The sequence below is a fragment of the Maylandia zebra genome, linkage group LG20 (assembly GCF_041146795.1).
Source record: "Maylandia zebra isolate NMK-2024a linkage group LG20, Mzebra_GT3a, whole genome shotgun sequence".
In the NCBI taxonomy this organism is placed as follows: Eukaryota; Metazoa; Chordata; class Actinopteri; order Cichliformes; family Cichlidae; genus Maylandia; species Maylandia zebra.
The window spans coordinates 13,718,063-13,738,993 of NC_135186.1; the positions used below are offsets into that span (position 1 = coordinate 13,718,063).

General features: G+C 41.0%; 1 protein-coding gene across 3 annotated transcripts in view; it reads right to left on the bottom strand.

Annotated features, from left to right (window-relative positions):
• cpne9 (copine family member IX) overlaps positions 1-20,931 on the bottom strand; it is a 108,408-nt gene that overhangs the window by 28,741 nt on the left and 58,736 nt on the right. For all 3 annotated transcript variants that reach the window (XM_014410837.3, XM_014410836.3, XM_076878424.1), the window contains 3 exons: positions 10,273-10,336; positions 4,708-4,811; positions 2,181-2,285 (listed from right to left, as the gene is read on the bottom strand). In XM_014410837.3, coding sequence (XP_014266323.3) covers positions 2,181-2,285; positions 4,708-4,811; positions 10,273-10,336 — 273 coding nt within the window. The remainder of the gene's footprint in view (positions 1-2,180; positions 2,286-4,707; positions 4,812-10,272; positions 10,337-20,931) is intronic.

Below are 20,931 nucleotides of genomic sequence, written 5' to 3' on the forward strand. Positions count from 1 at the left end.
GCACCCTCCTTTTCACAACTAGGACAAATAGTCAGTTCCCAGTAAATTGCAGTGATTTTTTTTTCACATTCAGTGAATGATTAAAACTAGTTGTGGTGACCAACTGGTCGTCCAGAGGTTGTTGGTTTCCATTATGAAGTAACTGCACAGGTCTCCCTGTCTCCAAACAACAGCAGTGTCATTTATAACCTCAGATTATTCACACATTTCAAACTGTCTCAGTAAGTCTGCACCAATGAATGAAACTCAACTGGTTGCCGACCTTTTGTATCCTTGTTATAGTCCTATAGAAAAGCAAGTGCCTGTGTCATTCTTCGTAAGTGCCTTGCTGAATGGTGTTGGTGGCCATGGTCCTCCAAGGTGCTCTTTCAGTCAAACAGTGCAGGAACATATTCGAGGTTTTCTTTTTCCAGTCTGGGTTTCTCTTCTTCTGCCTTTGCTTCTCTTGCCTTAGATTTTTCCACATGTACAAAGTCATAGTCAAAGTCGCTTCTCATTATGTGTCCAAAGAATCTTGCTTTCTGACATTTTTACATAGACATTTTCTGGTCTTTGCTCTTTTTGAAAAGCTCTTCAATAGTCAGTCTTTCCATGTATGACATTCTCATCATCTGCTGACGAACCACTTCTCTGCTGCCTTAACCTCCTATGACCTGGCATCCACATATGTGGACATCACATTTTGGGTTGTCTAGACCAAAATACTTAATTTTGCTCTACAAGGGCCTGATATCCACTTACGAGGACATTCCACTGTCCTTTCGAAATTTAAAACAAATGTCCTCATATGTGGATCTGATTTTTCTCAGAAACAAAAATCAGGTAAAACAAATCAGGTAATTCTTTGTTTTTACATTCATCAGGTCCCAATCAGTCCAAATAGCAAAGAGAAGTTAAAAATGCATGCCATGAAAGAGTTCGGGTCTTAGGAAGTTAATGGTGTCTACAGTTTTCTTATTTATTGTCCCAGCTCCATTTCCATACATGAAGATATGTATATAGTCATCAAGGAATCACTTTGACTTGAAGGAAATTTATCAATCATCTAAAATCTTTGCTAAGTCAAAGAAAGCTTTTTTTGACTTTGCAATCCAAATAATTTGAACTTATCAACTTGTTGTAATATGGAATTCTTCACTCTGATTTTAAATGTGGAAATGTTGATTCTTGAGTTTTCCTTGTAGTCACGAACAGTCCCACTTTTACGACCATTCATTTACGTCTATGACTGTTTTCTGCAGGTTTTCTTCAGATGTTGAAATGTTTATAGAATCAGTTACTAATATGTTGCACTTAAATTGCAGTCTTGCAATAAATATATAACTATTTTGAATTTCTGTTTTAAATGCATGAGGTCCTGGCTGGACTGTTTAATGTGAATTTCCGTGTTTTTGACATACTGTCACAAACAGGCATGTAACTGCCAATTTCACCCCATTAAGTCACAAATTGTTAAAAGACTGATAGCCAATGACTCCATCTAATTCCAGTTTTATCTCCGTCCTAACAAAGCAAAGTCCCTTTGAAGACTGCAAATGACTGCAAATGGTCTCAGATCTGTTCTCTGTCTTTGAAGAAAAATATTTTAAAGGCAACAAGATTGAAAGTTTGTTGCACATGATCACAACAATTTTGTTTGTGCTGTGGTCTCCAACCAGCCTTTCCTCAATAGCATTAGCTGTAGCATTAGCATTACAGCAATAGCTGTAGCATTACATAAAGCTAGAAAGTCTCAAATATTGATAAACATCACAAAATGTTATATATAAATCAACCGGCTTAAAGTGGTTCAAATATAAAATGTGATGAATTCACAAAAATCTGTCAGATTTATGACAGGAGTCCTTGTTATAGCAACGGTGGCACTGTGCATTTCTGTAGTCAGTGGCTTAACAAATGCTCAGCATGGTCCAGCATGACTGAATATGTAACACAGGGCTGTCTTCAAACTAGGTCAGTCTCAATAACACCAGTGCTGGTCCCTGGGACACCACGACCGACTGCTGGCATTATTCTGACCGCCCCAGCAACAGGCGATGTCATCCACTTAAAAGTCTATCTGTGCCCGATTGTTCTTACTTTACCCAGAGAAAACAAATAGCTTACAACATGGAAGATCTCTGAAGGTTTCTAAATAGTCATAAAATACCTCGATATTAAATTTGATCATGTTTTCTGACCTGTCATAGTCACCATTGCAGAGAGCTCTAACAGGAATGGTGAAGGACTGCCACACTGGGTTCAGTGTGTTCTTGATCACCTCTGTCTTGTGGCAGATGGTGAACCTGCAAGCAAAAAAAAATCAGCCATGAGGAACAAAAAGGGAAAGAACATTTATACTGCTCCTTTTGTACCAGTGAAGATCCCCCCACTAATCTCCCATTCCTTCCTCTGCAATTGAGCAAAAGGCATTGTAAGCTTTTATATTTTTTCTGTCTGCTTAAGAATATCCAGAGGATATAACAGAAGAGTTTTATTTTCTTCTCCTTCCTGTTTTTTATTTTATTACTACAAAAATCTCTCCAAGGCACAGCAGTCGAAGCGATCTAAAAACTTAAACAAATGTGACTTCTGGTGGAACTCGAGTCAGAAGTGTACGTGCAGCAAAGTTGATTTGTATGGAAAATAAGTGTGTGAACCAGATGTGACAATGGGTATTATTAAATGTGGTCTTCATATGAAACACCTTCACAGAACACCTTCCATAACCTTTCTTTTACTAATAATGTGTTTGTGTGCTGTTTCACAGTTGAAAGTAGCACTTATTGAGTGCTTTCTGCTACACAGCACCACTTGGGAATAAGTACTGGAAGCGGTTTGGAGCAACAGTCATTATTTCGCAGCCCCACAGGCTGAAGAGTGTTAAATTTTGTAAATGAAATGATGTCAGATCATTCCTGATGTCTTTCCTCCTTACCAGTGCATTAACACACACTTGAAAACTCCAGAGCTCCAAAATGACAAAACTTCTGCTTTTATATAGTTGCTCATGCTCACATAACCACGTTGCCACCACCTGGCTTAGACTCTTAATTCTTATGGAAACACTAAGGGTGTAGTTAGTTTTTTACACACTACTTCCATATTTTGAATTCAGTTCAATTCAATTTTATTTATATAGCCCCAAATCACAACAACAGTTGCCTCATGGCACTTTATATTTTAAGGCAGACACTACAATAGTACATACAGAAAAAAACCCATGACCCCCTATGAGCAAGCACTTTGGCGACAGTGGGAAGGAAAAACTCCCTTTTAACAGGAAGAAAGGGAGGGGCAGCCATCTGTAATGACCTGTTGGGGTGAGAGAAGGAAGACGGTAAAAGTCATGCTGTGGAATAGAGCCAGAGATTTTGGCGTAGAATTGTTAAGAATAACATCACGGTATAAGATGCCATGTATTACTGTTCATTACTGAGGTTGTATATACGTAATAATAATAATATGTCCTGGAATTTAAAACTTTACAATCTCAAATAGGATGTGATTTTTTTGCTAATCAGAGATTTGTACATACATACATATTAGGGGTGCAACGATACTCGTATCGATATTGAACCGTTCGATACAGTGCTTTTGGTTCAGTACGCATATGTATCGAACAATACAAAATTTTTTATTTATTTTATCAACTTTCCTTCTGACGATGCTGTCTGTGTTGAGCGCTCAGTGGATCTGCGCTCGACAGTGCAGCCTAGGCGGAGTAGTCGAACGCAGATTCACTGAGAGCAGGGCAAGCTAGACAGAAGTTAAGCTCTCCTTGCAACACGGCAAATTGAACCTCCCCCACCCTCATTCAGATGTGGTATTTTGGTTTTCATGTGAAGTATGACCCTGAAGGTAAGCGCGTCATGGACAAAAGTAAAACAGTATGTTGGATGTGCCATGCAATGCTCAATTACATTGGTGGGAACTAGTGTGTTAGCGCAGTTAGCTCGTTAACGTGTTGGCCGTCCAGCCCCACGCACGGGGCGATCCGCGGTAGCTCGTTAACGGAGATTTGCCGTGTTGTGGCGTTAACGTCATTTCAACGAGATTAACGCTGACAACACTAGTGGGAACACAATGAATATGACTGCACATTTATGCTGACATCATCCTAGTGCAAAGACAAGTGGAAGCAGACAAAAACAACAAGCACGCATGCTACAAACTTTACCTGAGTCATTTAGACAGCCGTTAGCATATGATTCTCCTTATGGGGACCTGATATGTTTAATATGCTGCTGAGAATATAGCCCAGAAGAAGCATATAGTATAGCTTTTATTTTGGAAAGAGCCATTTCTCTGTAATAAACTCTCTTTTCCAAAGATGAGTGATTTCTCGATCAGATAGATTATTTTTTTTATTACTTTGTTATTTCAGCAACATTAAATTTAAAAACTGTACTTTTGAGTTAAAATATATATTTATAATTTTAATAAATGACAAATTAAAAAGGCATGAACATTTTTTTGTATCGAAAAAATATCAAACCGTGACACCAAAGTATCGAACTGAACCGAACCGTGAATTTTGTGTATCGTTGCACGCCTAATACATATATATATATATATGTGTGTGTGTGTATATATATATGTAGAGAGAGACAGAGAGAGAGAGAGAGAGATGTGTGTGTGTGTGTGTGTGTGTGTGTGTGTGTGTGTGTGTGTGTGTGTGTGTGTGTGTGCCTGAGGTCTGAGCCCACCCCAAATGTCAACACTCACGTTCCATCCTCATTACTGCGGTAGAAAACCAGGAAGGGGTCAGACTTGCCAAAAAAGTCTTTTTTATCCAGCTTGTTGGCACACAGCTGCATGGTAGCAATATCCTGACAGAGAGGAAGCGCAGGTGTCAATATAATTCAGAAGCAATTACAGTTTTTAAGTCAGCAACTTTGTTTCCTTCAACAACTCCTTTCTTGGTCACAAAGGTGAAGGTTTTTGTGGGACTTTGTGTGTGTGTGCTCACAATAGTTTTCAAAACAGAGCTTCGCACAGAATACAAAATACCTGGTGAGGTAAAAATCCGTGCATAATGTTGAAGCAAATAGGAACAGAATCTGAACCAGCAGCACACCAACAGTTTTTATGCTTTAATAACTGAATGCATGCACAGATTACAGTGCTTATAATCCATTTTTTTTAATTAAAATTGCAAATTTTATTAGGAAAAGATACTTATTTTATTATGGGATGGCTGCAATATTACGAGCAGGAGCAGAGGGAATGCTTCATAAATATGTATACACCGTTATAGAAGTTAGTAAGGAGCAGTATTATTTCTGCTTCTGGTTAGACAGACAGACAGACAGACAGACAGACAGACAGACAGACAGACAGACAGATAGATAGATAGATAGATAGATAGATAGATAGATAGATAGATAGATAGATAGATAGATAGATAGATAGATAGATAGAATGGCCTTTTAGCTATTTTCTCCTAAAGTAAGGCATTAGGGGAAATTGAAGCTTGTCATTGGCAGCTAGGGGTTGTCAGCTTGCACACACACACACACACACACACACACACACACACACACACACACACACACACACACACACACACACACACAAACACACACACACACACACACAACACACACACACACACACTTCTCAAAATTTCTGAAAAACATTTGGGGCTTGTCAGGGGCGATATGTCCCAGAGTAGCAATAGTAAATATTTCCGAGATAAGCCTGTTCACATAATGTTATCTGGAGCACACAAACACGCACATCGAAATTCTGTTAGCGTCTGACTGCCTGTTAATATATTGCTGTGGCAAGGGGTTGGCAAAAATAAAGGAGAAAATCCCATAGTTCATAGCAGGAAACCACCTTGACAGTTAATCTTAAATATATTTAGAGAACTGTGGAGAAGAGTGGCCAGCAAAATATCAAATGGCTATTGGCACTCTATTTACAAAACTCAGTGTAAAGGTGGGTGGATTTAAAGTGATTTAGTGGACAAACTCAAACATTCATTACCAGGGATGATGATGTGATTAGCTGATTATACATTTGCTTTACACGGTAGTTAAACAGGTGTACTTAATGAGGTGGTCAAGATTGCAGAATGAAAACAGTGGCCTGAAAATCGAATCCTGAGGGACTCCACATGTCCCAGTTGTCATAATACACTGTGCGACAGGCAGGTTAGGACAGAAATATACAGAAATAATAGGTAAATAAAATAAAAGGTAAAAAAAAAACTGTTTTATTGAGAACTTAGGAGCAAAAACAGAATACAAAACTCTGACTAGATGTGAACTGAGAACTTCCTGAGAATTTCCTGAGAACTGTGGAACCAATACAGACACCTGGGCTGTGTCCCAATTCAGGGTCTGCATGCTTGAAGTACGCGCACTATAAGTACGAGAAGTGCGGAAGTGAGAGGCTTGTGAAATGGGACGGTATACGCTTCGTCGCACTGTTCAGGTTGCCTAGCAACCATGATACTAACCGCGAGACACGTTACATACAGCTTTGTGTGACAGAAATGAAGGAGAAAAATGTTTTGTTGGTCATTCATTTTTGTCATGACATCTCTGTCATGATGTCTCTCATGACATATCTGAGGCTGAAACCACCGGACCGTAAAACATTATTGTTGGGCTTCATTTCTGTACTGAAAAGTCATTTAAGATTAGTTAGTAAATAACAATTAGTTAATGTTGTTCATGAGACTAAAGTCATCTCACTGTGGTAATGTGTGGTAACATTATAGTATTGTCAGATTATTAAGATATATATATATATACATATATATATACAGTGGGGCAAAAAAGTATTTAGTCAGCCACCGATTGTGCAAGTTCCCCCACTTAAAATGATGACAGAGGTCAGTAATTTGCACCAGAGGTACACTTCAACTGTGAGAGACAGAATGTGAAAAAAAAAATCCATGAATCCACATGGTAGGATTTGTAAAGAATTTATTCGTAAATCAGGGTGGAAAATAAGTATTTGGTCACCTCAAACAAGGAAAATCTCTGGCTCTCACAGACCTGTAACGTCTTCTGTAAGAAGGTTTTCTGTCCCCCACTCGTTACCTGTATGAATGGTACCTGTTTGAACTCATCATCTGTATAAAAGACACCTGTCCACAGCCTCAAACAGTCAGACTCCAAACGCCGCCATGGCCAAGACCAAAGAGCTTTCGAAGGACACCAGGAAAAGTATTGTAGACCTGCACCAGACTGGGAAGAGTGAATCTACAATAGGCAAGCAGCTTGGTGTGAAAAAAATCAACTGTGGGAGCAATCATCAGAAAATGGAAGACATACAAGACCACTGATAATCTCCCCCAATCTGGGGCTCCACTCAAGATCCTTGTATGTCTTGTATGTCTACTGTCTACTTGTATGTCCACTTCAGTTTGTACAGTATGTCTACTGTACAAACTGAAGTGGAATGACTGACTGTTCGTTTTATAAGTTCAATAAAGTTTGGAGAAAAAAAACCCCTCTTCGGCCGCTCCCTTCTGCCGTATTTTGCGGCAAAATTATCCACACCCACCGCCGCGCTATGAATTGTGGGATATATGGGACCACGAAGCGTGCACCGGACCACGCTTGATATTTGGGGAAATCGACGGCACATTTGGAGTATGCATTTGAAGTACACTTCGAATTGGGACAGCCGTCGTCGCATGGCGGTGACGTAACCGCACTTGAAATGCGTACTTCAAGCGTGCAGACCCTGAATTGGGACACAGCCATGGAGTCCACAACATGAGAACAAATGAAGACAAAACAATAAATACATGCACAGGACAACGAGAAGCTATGAAGCTATGAAGGTGGGGAAAAAGATAGATGGCTACACTCAAGGAAGATGAGACAAGGTAAGCAAAACTAAATCAGAATCAGAATCAGAATCAGAAAGGGTTTTATTGCCAAATGTTGAGCAGGTTTACAACATTAGGAAATTGCTGCGGTGCTTCAGTGCAAACATACTGTCATAAAAATATAAAAATAAGAATAAGAATTAAAAGTGCTAAGTGGATAGATATATACATGATATATAGATGAGTGCAGGTGGTGATCAGTGCCAAACATGGAATGATGCAGTGAACACAGCGTAGGGTCATGTGTTAGTGGTGGGAACAGTCATACGGTTATTGTTCATGTGTCCAACAGCAGAGGGGAAGAAACTGTTCTTATGGCGAGAGGTTCTGGTGCGAATGGACCGGAGCCTCCTGCCTGAGGGGAGCAGGTCAAACAGACTGTGTCCAGGGTGAGAAGGGTCAGCTGAGATCCGAGCTGCACGCCCCAGTGTCCTGGAGGTGTACAGGTCCTGCAGAGATGGGAGTCTGCAGCCAATCACCTTCTCAGCAGAGCGCACAACATGCTGCAGTCTCTGTTTGTCCCTGATAGTGGCTCCAGCGTACCACACGGTGATGGAGGAGGTGAGGATGGACATAAAAGCATAATACACACAAGACAAAGACTAAAAAATAAAACAGGAAGTGGCAAAACTCCAGACACAGTGATGGAGGCTTGACAAGACACAGGCGAGGCAGGATTTCTGTCTATTATTGTTTACCTTATGATATAAAACATGTTGAGGTGATTGTTATTGTGAGTTGGTGCTATACAGGGAGTGCAGAATTATTAGGCAAATGAGTATTTTGTCCACATCATCCTCTTCATGCATGTTGTCTTACTCCAAGCTATATAGGCTCGAAAGCCTACTACCAATTAAGCATATTAGGTGATGTGCATCTCTGTAATGAGAAGGGGTGTGGTCTAATGACATCAACACCCCATATCAGGTGTGCATAATTATTAGGCAACATCCTTTCCTTTGGCAAAATGGGTCAAAAGAAGGACTTGACAGGCTCAGGAAAGTCAAAAATAGTGAGATATCTTGCAGAGGGATGCAGCAGTCTCAAAATTGCAAAGCTTCTGAAGCGTGATCATCGAACAATCAAGCGTTTCATTCAAAATAGTCAACAGGGTCGCAAGAAGCGTGTGGAAAAACCAAGGCGCAAAATAACTGCCCATGAACTGAGAAAAGTCAAGTGTGCAGCTGCCAAGATGCCACTTGCCACCAGTTTGGCCATATTTCAGAGCTGCAACATCACTGGAGTGCCCAAAAGCACAAGGTGTGCAATACTCAGAGACATGGCCAAGGTAAGAAAGGCTGAAAGACGACCACCACTGAACAAGACACACAAGCTGAAACGTCAAGACTGGGCCAAGAAATATCTCAAGACTGATTTTTCTAAGATTTTATGGACTGATGAAATGAGAGTGAGTCTTGATGGGCCAGATGGATGGGCCCGTGGCTGGATTGGTAAAGGGCAGAGAGCTCCAGTCCGACTCAGACGCCAGCAAGGTGGAGGTGGAGTACTGGTTTGGGCTGGTATCATCAAAGATGAGCTTGTGGGGCCTTTTCGGGTTGAGGATGGAGTCAAGCTCAACTCCCAGTCCTACTGCCAGTTTCTGGAAGACACCTTCTTCAAGCAGTGGTACAGGAAGAAGTCTGCATCCTTCAAGAAAAACATGATTTTCATGCAGGACAATGCTCCATCACACGCGTCCAAGTACTCCACAGCGTGGCTGGCAAGAAAGGGTATAAAAGAAGAAAAACTAATGACATGGCCTCCTTGTTCACCTGATCTGAACCCCATTGAGAACCTGTGGTCCATCATCAAATGTGAGATTTACAAGGAGGGAAAACAGTACACCTCTCTGAACAGTGTCTGGGAGGCTGTGGTTGCTGCTGCACGCAATGTTGATGGTGAACAGATCAAAACACTGACAGAATCCATGGATGGCAGGCTTTTGAGTGTCCTTGCAAAGAAAGGTGGCTATATTGGTCGCTGATTTGTTTTTGTTTTGTTTTTGAATGTCAGAAATGTATATTTGTGAATGTGGAGATGTTATATTGGTTTCACTGGTAAAAATAAATAATTGAAATGGGTATATATTTGTTTTTTGTTAAGTTGCCTAATAATTATGCACAGTAATAGTCACCTGCACACACAGATATCCCCCTAAAATAGCTAAAACTAAAAACAAACTACAAACTACTTCCAAAAACATTCAGCTTTGATATTAATGAGTTTTTTGGGTTCATTGAGAACATGGTTGTTGTTCAATAATAAAATTATTCCTCAAAAATACAACTTGCCTAATAATTCTGCACTCCCTGTATAAAAAAACTTAAATAGACTAATGTGACTGCAAACTCCTACAAAACAAAAATTAACAGTGCAATATTGTTCAGTGACATGTGGGTTGTATGTGTGCATGTGTTTGTGCACGTGTGTATACTGACCCTGCAGTTACTGAGCTCCTCTGCAGTTAAGATAATGACTCCACACTTCTTCCCAGGAATCCCGCTGAGAGCGTAAATAGATGGAGCGAGAAACAGAAGGAAAAATTGCAAAAGAGGGTAATTGTAGCCTGCCATAAATAATACAAGTGCCAAGCAGATGTCATTCATAGCTTTAAACTGCTGTTAAAGAAACGCTCACACAGTGACTTACTTTCCGATGGGCAAGCCATTTCTAAAAATAAGAGGCAATTACAACGAAAAAAAACTTTTTAACAACTGTAGCGTATTGGAAACAAAATTTTTTGCAATATACGTGTGAACAAATCCATCCACTTGATCTGTCCCTATTCTTTTCTACAACGTGTTCAAGGTTAAAGATGGCAATGATTCTTTTATCCCGTTCCTTTGTCTCCTTCCTCCTTTTAATCTTAAATTAAATGCGAAGCCTTGAGAATGACCTGTTTGCAGTATTTCTTATCCGACAAATGAACCGTTCCAAAAGAGGATATAACAGGAAAAAAGTGGATGTCTTTAGAAGAAGAAAAAGAGAACGGAGGAACAGACTGGGAAAACGAGCAGAAAAATGAGGGGTAACTTTGTGATCACAAAGGGGGCCAAGCCTGACTGCTGTTTCATTATAATTTTTAAAAGAGTTGAAAATGAGGAGAGAGAAAATTGGCTGGGGTCCGCATGAAGTTGGGAAGTCTAAGTTGAAAGAAAAATGAGAGACCCATTTTTGTGTCAATTTGTGCAGGGTAAATTCAACTCTAATATGCTCATCCTATAACCACCATGTAGCCTGCAGTGACACACACACATTTTAATACATTTGATATTCCTGATATGCCACATATTGGATGGGTTATCATTTGTACCCGGTCTCAGAAACTGACTGTCATCATTACCAGGGTGAAGCGGCACACAGCGGAAGCCTGCTCTGCGCTTGTTTCTGACATGCAGTCCTTTCATGTGCTGGCAGGAAGCTCTGACATCCGAGATCTGAGCAACATGCATCTAAGAGCGGGGCTGTTGATTGTGACTCATAATTAAATTCACAGCATACAACTCAAAGCTACCTTTGGTAACTCTGTATCAGTTTAGCTTAACATTTCTTTGTGACCAGACAAAAGACATTGTGAAAGAATCGGCTGGTTTAATTTACCGATCTCACCCTGTTCTCATTCATACATCATGTTAACACAGCTTTGTCAAAGGTGCTGTCTTATTTATACGCACTGGATTATGACAACGGTGAGATGGTCTGTCATTCCCAGGCTTTTGATAAGAGGAAGCTTTTTCAAAACACAAACATCCCAACTGATCCTTAACTAAAGTCCCCTGGCTCACAAATCTTTAAATAAGTGCCACCTGTTCAGGTACCCGGTGTGGATTTTGTCAGTCTATAAAATAGGACTGTTAAATCTGAGCTGATGATATAGACATAGCAGGTGTATAAAGGGACACGTTTGTAAAACAGGGAGATGCAAAAATGACATTATATTACACCCTGAGATGAAATGCCAGTAACTATCAAAACAACCAAATTCATTTAATTTGTATTTGGAGCAAGGTAAAATTGAACTGTCAAGAATGACGCAGTAAGCCTGGAAACAGCTGTCCCGCTACAATGTTCTGTTTTAATGACGTATTATTGGTATGCACTGGTAGGTCTAATTCCTCCTCGGTGACCTTTAACTCTAACAATAATGCTAGGCAATCAGAATTTGTTATTTTATCTTTATTAAATTATTTTCTCTATTAGGTCTTGGAAATCAGGCAACAAAGAAAATAATCATTCTAATTAGCAAATATAAAAAATACACTGCTCAAAAATATCAACAGAACACTATGAAAAAAGGTCAGATCTCAATGGGGAAAAAAATCATGCTGGAAATCTATACTGATATAGACCCGGTAATGTGTGAGCCACAAATGATGCAACCAGCTAGTCCATTTTGCCAAAATGTCATTGCAACTCAAAATAGCACTTAGCCCCCACATGCTTCTATGCGTGCCTGGCAATATTGGGGCATGCTGCTAATGAGGCGATAGATGGTGTCCTTGGGATAGATCTGGACCAGGGCATCACTGAGCTCGTGTAGTGTAGTAAAAACTGTCATGAACGATAAGGAGGGAAAAATGTGTGAGACCTCCAGCTGTAACAGCGTTCCTGTTTTGGGGCCCCAAAAGTTTGATTCTGTTCATCTGGATGTAGCGTTTTCAGTCGGAGAAATGTTTCCCTCCCAGCCCATTGTTCCTACAGTGGTGCTGGTTTCATTCATTATGCAATTACACTGTTTATAAGATTGGGGAAACCTGCAGTCAGCTGAGACTGATGAAGTCACTTGGATGTGTGACGAAACGTTTCTCCCACTGAAAACGTTACATCCAGATGAACAGAATCAACCTTTTGGGATTTACTTAACTGGATGCTTGAGCATGCATCAAGAAATACTGTTTTGGGGGTTTGTCTCATTGTTGTCCCTCCAGTGCAGCAGTTGTTAATTTCATTAACACTAAAGCAGCTGAAACTGATTAACAACCCCCTCTGTTCTTAACTGAGCAGATCAATATCAAGTTTAACTGACTCGATGCTATACTCTGATTAAGTGTTCCCTCATTGTTTGTCTCTTTGACTTTTCACCAAAATGTATGCTTAGGGTTAGAATCTAAAGGGACATCATTACAATCACTTTTACAATGTTGTTCTGGGTAGACTTTGGTGCACAGTCAGTACCGACAGTAGCAGTCAAACTATGGCGGTCTGATTATAGAGACCCAGAGAGCACCAAAATGACATTTCTCCACACCACCACAGGGAGACTGGCCTGGACAAAGAAGGTTTTATGGATTCATTCTGTTTAGCCCAAAGTCTGACCATCTGCACGCTCAGCAGAAACAAAGACTCATCAGACCAGGCTACATTCTTTTCCAGTGTGCACCTTCATGATAATGGAAAACCTACTGCACTACTGCATCAGAGCTCTATTTATTTTGGCCCAGAGCAGGAAAACTCAGCCAACTTTGGATATGTTACAGATGACGTTTGTGCAAAGCCTTATGTAGCCTTAGTGTGAAGGTAGCTGCAACTTAGCAGAAGGTTTTCCAAAGATTCAGAAAAACTCTGTGCAGCACCGTAAATGCTGCTGTCAGAATCACTGATATTTGATCTGAGCATTAAGTGAAAGCTCTAGATTTCACTTTGATTGGTTGATTGAATAACTGAACACATTAACAGGTGCACAGATGCTCTGTGAGTGTATATATGTAGTTGTAGGTAATAGGTACATTTGAGCAAATTACATATTTTTGGAGAAAGAATATCTGTGCAACAAAGCACAGAAGAACGGCCTGGTTTTGTTTATACTTTGTACCAAAGAGACAAAAAACACTGTAATTTGAGGACTGGGATGTAACGTCTACATATCTGTAGCCATGCAAGTTCCAGTTCTACAAACCATCTTTTCCCACAAGTCTACAATGATTTTTCTGGTTGCATATATTTCATATATTTCATTTACTTTTCAGCCTTTCAAGTGCTTTCAGTACTTTATGTTGTAAGTTTGTAGTTTCTGTGACTGAACTTTCTCACTTTCCATCAGCCCTGGTTTCATTCAGTGGTCGAGTGTAGCTTGAAGCAGAAAAGAAAAAACAATGAACTAGAAAAATTTGAGAAAAAGTATATTGAGAGACATCCATTGTTTCCACAGCTGTCGGCTTCGCTGACAGCGAATTTAAATTGGGTGGCACAGTCACAAGGTGTTTGCATTGATATCGAGACACCCTTTTCAAATCCTTTTCCTTTCCACACACACACACAATTCACACTTTTGTGAGACATACAAATGTTATTCATGTGTGTAGAAAACATTACATAATAATATAAATGGTGCTAAAGACGCAGCTATAACCTTGATTTGTGATTCATTTCAGCTCAATTTGAATCATGGTTTTGTTGTGAAAGTAAGAATGAATGTGCTCAGTCTCTGCAATATTCATCAAAAGTCATTATCCCATTTTTAGATGCCTTTCATTTATTTATGTATCAATTTATTTATTTATTTTTGGCGGGACTGTGATTTTAATGCATTTTCATCTGCTGCCATGTGCCAAACTGGAGCCCAAATCCAACTTGTTGGAAACCGAGGGCCTGAATCCAAAGCCATGAGCTGCTGTCCACTGACCCTGTGTCAGGCTCAGGAGGGACTCGGAGGCAGACCGTCACTAAGGTTCACAATTTAATTACACGTAGACACCAGGTGCGGGTATATACAAGTGAGGGGGCACAGGAAGAGGGTCTCCGGGGAACACAGGCACGGGAAGGGAACGGCTATATACACAATCCACTGAAGCTCAGGTAGCTCGGGCTCCGGTCTTTAGGTCACCGAACGGCGGTCCTCAGGCTGGCGAGAAATGAGTGTTACACAATAATCCAGCGAGGAAGCACTCCCAGCAGCTGCCTTAAGAAGTGAGTGAGATGATTGTTTGCAGGTGTCCGAGCCAGGGGCTGGAGCCGTCAAGACTCCGCCCCGGTAGAGCGCAGTGTGCGGAAGGGGAGAGAGGGAGATGCAGCACAACAAAAACACTTGTAGCCATACAGAGTCAGCCGAGAAGGCACAGGGTCATGACACCCTGAATATTTCAGTTGTGTCCCAGTTCAGTGTGACGATAAAGCAGAATGTCGAATAACAGCCACATCGAGACACAGATGACACAGACTTATTGAAAGAAAACGCTCTGAGATGATAAGTGAGAAGAGAAAAATACGTGATCATATGACACAAGTTCATTTAAAGATTTATAGATGAAAGCTCTCGCCTTGGCTCGTAAACCCAGAGCCTGTTCTGACATAGTTTTCAAGTCGGTGGATTCTCTAGCTTGTTCTGCCTGCCAGCTGTAGTGAGCAGCTATACAATGAGAGAATTATTTATGAATTTATCTACGCAGTGTGTCGAACTGTACGCCCGCCAGCTAGCCCGCCAGATGCAAGAGCTGCCTGGACTCTAGAGTATCTGTCCAAGCCTTAATAGCTCTCTAACTCCAGAATAACAGTGCTGCTCTCCGTATCTGTCTGAGATTATACACGTATTCACCTGATTTGTTTCTCTTCATGAGATGCATTCAATACCACAGAGACTTGCAAGACGTCAGCATGGTGTGGAGTGCTGCGAGCTTGAGGTGCATGATTGCAAAATAACAACAACCCCCAGTTTATGTGTATTGATTTAGAATTTCTACAGTTTTCCACGGCACCCACTCAGAGTAAGTCAGCTGTGAGCTATTTCATAAGAAGTGCACAGCTCAAAGGCAACAAAACAGGCTAGGTTCCCATCTGCTGTTAATATAGAGATGTCAAGTATAGATCTTGACTAAGCGCCTTTAACCTCTGGATCATGTTTGCCCATTTAAGAGTACACAGAGTGGCATGCAAAGAGGAGTGGGTTTGGTTTTTGTTTTTTCATTATTCTTTGAAACAGAATTTCCTACAATAATTCAGGCCAGATAGAATTTTCAAACATGGACGCCTTAGTGTAGAAAACCTCCGTTCTACTTAAATATTACCAGATTGTGTTGATTTTACTGATTTGCTTGTTGCAGCATGTCTCCAACTTTTGAATCATACTATATACTGTATGTTCATTGATACAACATGTGATTTCAAAATCATCTCGTAACACCTGCGACACAGGCAGCCATAATGGGCCTACAGCGGCTTGCAGAAGTATTCAGCCCCCTTGAACTTTTCCACATTTTGTCACATTACAGCCACAAACATGAATCAATTTTATTGGAATTCCACGTGAAAGGCCAACACAAAGTGGTGTACACGTGAGAAGTGGAACGAAAATCATACATGATTCCGAACATTTTTTACATATAAATAACTGAAAAGTGGGGTGTGTGAGCAAAGGGTCTTGGTCTGAGTGCAGTCAGTTGCCCATAGACATTGCCTGATGAGTGCTAATGACTAAATAGAGTGCACCTGTGTGTAATCTAATATCAGTACAAATACAGCTGCTCTGTGATGGCCTCAGAGGTTGTCTAAGAGAATATTGGGAGCAACAACAACATGAAGTCCAAAGAACACACCAGACAGGTCAGGGATAAAGTTATTGAGAAATTTAAAGCAGGCTTAGGCTACAAAAAGATTTCCCAAGCCTTGAACATCCCACGGAGCACTGTTCAAGCCATCATTCAGAAATGGAAGGAGTATGGCACAACTGTAAACCTACCAAGACAAGGCCGTCCACCTAAACTCACAGGCCGAACAAGGAGAGCGCTGATCAGAAATGCAGCCAAGAGGCCCATGGTGACTCTGGACGAGCTGCAGAGATCTACAGCTCAGGTGGGGGAATCTGTCCATAGGACAACTATTAGTCGTGCACTGCACAAAGTTGGCCTTTATGGAAGAGTGGCAAGAAGAAAGCCATTGTTAACAGCAAACCATAAAAAGTCCCGTTTGCAGTTTGCCACAAGCCATGTGGGGGACACAGCAAACATGTGGAAGAAGGTGCTCTGGTCAGATGAGACCAAAATGGAACTTTTTGGCCAAAATGCAAAACGCTGTGTGGCAGAAAACTAACACTGCACATCAGTCTGAACACACCATCCCCACTGTCAAATATGGTGGTGGCAGCATCATGCTCTGGGGGTGCTTCTCTTCAGCAGGGACAGGGAAGCTGGTCAGAGTTGATGGGAAGATGGATGGAGCCAAATACAGGGCAGTCTTGGAAGAAAACCTCTTGGAGTCTGCAAAAGACTTGAGACTGGGGCGGAGGTTCACCTTCCAGCAGGACAACGACCCTAAACATAAAGCCAGGGCAACAATGGAATGGTTTAAAACAAAACATATCCATGTGTTAGAACGGCCCAGTCAGCTCTAAATCCAATCGAGAATCTGTGGCAAGATCTGAAAACTGCTGTTCACAAACGCTGTCCATCTAATCTGACTGAGCTGGAGCTGTTTTGCAAAGAAGAATGGGCAAGAATTTCAGTCTCTAGATGTGCAAAGCTGGTAGAGACAGACCCTAAAAGACTGGCAGCTGGAATTGCAGCAAAAGGTGGTTCTACAAAGTATTGACTCAGGGGGCTGAATAATTACGCACACCCTACTTTGCAGTTATTTATTTGTAAAAAATGTTTGGAATCATGTATGATTTTCATTCCACTTCTCACGTGTACACCACTTTGTATTGGCCTTTCACGTGGAATTCCAATAAAATTGATTCATGTTTGTGGCTGTAATGTGGAAAAGTTCAAGGGGGCCGAATACTTTTGCAAGCCACTGTACATCTCTGAAGTGTGCTTAAAGTGCATTGACTGAGTGTACGGATAGTTGGTGCCTTGCAATTTAACTTATCAGCTGAAGACTCACAAAAAATGTCCAGGACACATGGATGCTTGAATTTACTGATGGAATTTACATCACAGAGACTCTAGTACAGTCATGGTAATGGAAAGCATAAAACCCATTTAACACATACTTCAGTGTTTGCTTTGCCATAATATACTCTATAGCTGCATACAGAATCATACAGTCTGTGTACTTTTGCACCTTATTTCCATATCATTAATAATAAACAGCACCATACAAATTGGCATGGATTAAAGTCAGTCTATATCATGTGTAGTGGGCGTAACAGGACATTCTCTGTTACATAACAGAGAATCCAAATTTTAATTTGATTGGTCAGCTGTGTGTATTAGAGAGTAAGGTGATTTTGAAGAAGTCAGCCTGTTGTAGAGAGCTTAATCTAAAAAACAAATAATAATAATAACTTAATGAGGCTGAAAAACATCTTAAAATCTTATCAAAGTATATTGTTCTTATTGCTAGCGAGAGTGTGAAGGGGGGGCTGATAAGCTTCACAGAGATGAAGTTACATTGTGCTTACAACAGTTGCGTTTTCAAAAATAGACATTGGAAAGCAGAGGGTTTACATATAAGGACCGGCAAGACATTTCCAATGTACCCACATGTTGTGAGTTGTTAATAATGTGCTGTTTAAACTTATTCTATGAGTTTCATTTGTTACTGTTCGTTTTGCTCTGCTGCTCGGCAAAGTTACAGCAATAATGATACAGAGCAGGAGGGTTCCTGAGGACAGGTACAAACATCATTAACGGATTTACATTCAAAAAATAAAAGCAAATAGGTTTTATTCCTTTTTTTTTTGCTCTAGTATGACTTTCAAACCTCAGCAAAGAATTACAAACATAAAAAACAAACGTTTAAATACAAGAGCCAAACGTTAAGTTTGTGTACCTCTGCCTCTTCCATGTAGGAAGCTGCATATTCCTACATGGAATTGTTTGTTGTTTCAACAAGTGGTGCTGCTAACAGATTAGACATGTTGTCCGTATCGCACACTGTCACATTATTTGCCAAGATGCTCAAAGCTGGCAAGCATAAAACTATCTCAGAACGAATTTATGCCTGCTCAAACACAGCCATGTACAAACATGTCTCTGGTTTACAAGATAAAATAGCAACTAATTCTTGCCAGTTGGAAGATAACACGGTTGTAAATCTGTGTTGATTCATCTGTCGGTGATGGTGCGGCAGATTTCTTTTTTTTCAATGAGAAGTCAGAGCTTATAAAAACAATTCTGCCACATGTCTAATCGCACAGCATGTGTCACAGGTGATAGGTGATATTTGGTTTGCTGAGCTTCAACTTCGACACCAAAAACGGATGTCGGCACTGTTTTTTTTCCCCGTCACATCTGGAGCGTAGGGAGAATTCATTTCATTTCAAGCCTAATAAAGTTAATATTGTCTAGAGAAGAAGAGCAGCAGCTGAAGTGTTTTGTCTTGTCACAGGAGAGGAGGCCAGATGAGGCCTGAACCGCCATGCCAGATGGCAGGTGACGGCGCTGTAGAATGAGAAGAACCACGGGGTGGTGGTGATGTGTGTGTTTGTTTATGTGTATGAGGAAGACAGAGAGAAATACAAAACAGAGATTAAAATGGGAAGTGTTGCTCAGATTGATATTTTAAGTAGACTCTTTTGCTGGGTACATGGGAAATGTTTAGCAAATAAAAACTGGACTAAAACTATAGCATCTTAACACTTATATTAACAGGTTAAAATATGTATATTCGACCTGTGACACACTTGAATTAAGACTAAATTTGGATTGGTCTGTTGATACCATTACACATTACATAATTGTGTCACAGGTATTTCCTACATGATATAACTGGTAACAAGGCTTATGAGTTTTGATAGAATTCCCATCATTTCTACATGTTTTAGGAGGCACTTAACACATTTTGTATGACTTTAGGGTCTGTTAAACTACAGTTACATATGTTAGCATCCTGACATTGATAATGCTAACATGCTAAGGTTAACCTGGCCTTTTGGCCTTCTAAGATTTTTTTTCAAATGATCATTTATTATACAGGGTGGGCCATTTATATGGATACACCGTAATAACATGGGAATGGTTGGTGATATTAAAGTCCTGTTTGTGGCACATTAGTATATGTGAGGGGGCAAACTCCTCAAGATGGGCGGTGACCATGGTGGCCAATCAGAAGTCGGACATTTTGGATCCAACTTTTGTTTTTTCAATAGGAAGAGGGCCATGTGACACATCAAACTTATTAGTAATGTCACAAGAAAAACAATGGTGGGCTTGGTTTCAACGTAACTTTATTCTTTCATGAGTTATTTACAAGTTTCTCTTTGCTCACAGCCATTGACATGTCGAAGAGGTTAACACGTGAGGAGCGGATCGAAATTGTGTTGATATCTGGTGAACGCAGTAACCGGGTCACTGCAGCAGATTTCAATGCAAGACACCCTACGAGACCACCCATCTCCCATGCTACAGTTAGCAAACTGCTTGCTAAGTTTCGTGAAACTGGTTCAGTGTTGGATTTGCCAAAATGTGGACGCAAGAAAATTGTCACTAATGAAGAAACAAGAGCCCAGAGCGTAGCACTCTCCGCATGTCACTGGAGAGTGGCATTAGTCGAACATCCCTTCGATATTAGCTACTCACAAATGGCACCCTTACAAACTCCAGCTACTGCAGCATCTCAATGTCATGGTCTGCGGCCCGGCGTCCGAGGTGCTGATGGGATGCCCACGCCCACGGGCGTGGCTGTTAACTCCACACCTGCACCCCATCCCAGGCGATCATCAGGTGGACTATTTGATCCAGCCCAGCCTGCTGCTCCACACCAGTCCGTAGTCGTCTCACAGCGGTAACGTACACCTGCGGGAAAGCGATTGTGAAAACTCATCTGTCTGAACTAGCGCTAATTCTGTCCTGTGCACTCAGATAACAACTCGGCGTGTTTTTTGAGCCACCTGCCTGTCCACCTGCCCGTCTGGAATCGCCTTCAGTACTCGCCACCTCGACTTTCCTGGAGCTCCCCTGCGGACCCTCACCCCTCCCTCCAGCTCCCACAGCCCCGCTGTCATCGTAAGACTCATACTCTTCCCCCACGTATGCTGCTATTTCCCCGCGCCCCAATAATTCTTTTCCTTTTTCTGTTGCAGCCTCCCACAGTCTCGTTTTTGGCGTTCCTGCGCGACTCATCTCCCGGTCCCTTGGTATCTCTAGTTTCACGCGTGTTTTCCTTCTACCCTCCCGGGACACCTTCAGTTAAAATAAAGTTTATTTTCTCGTACTCCTGTGTGT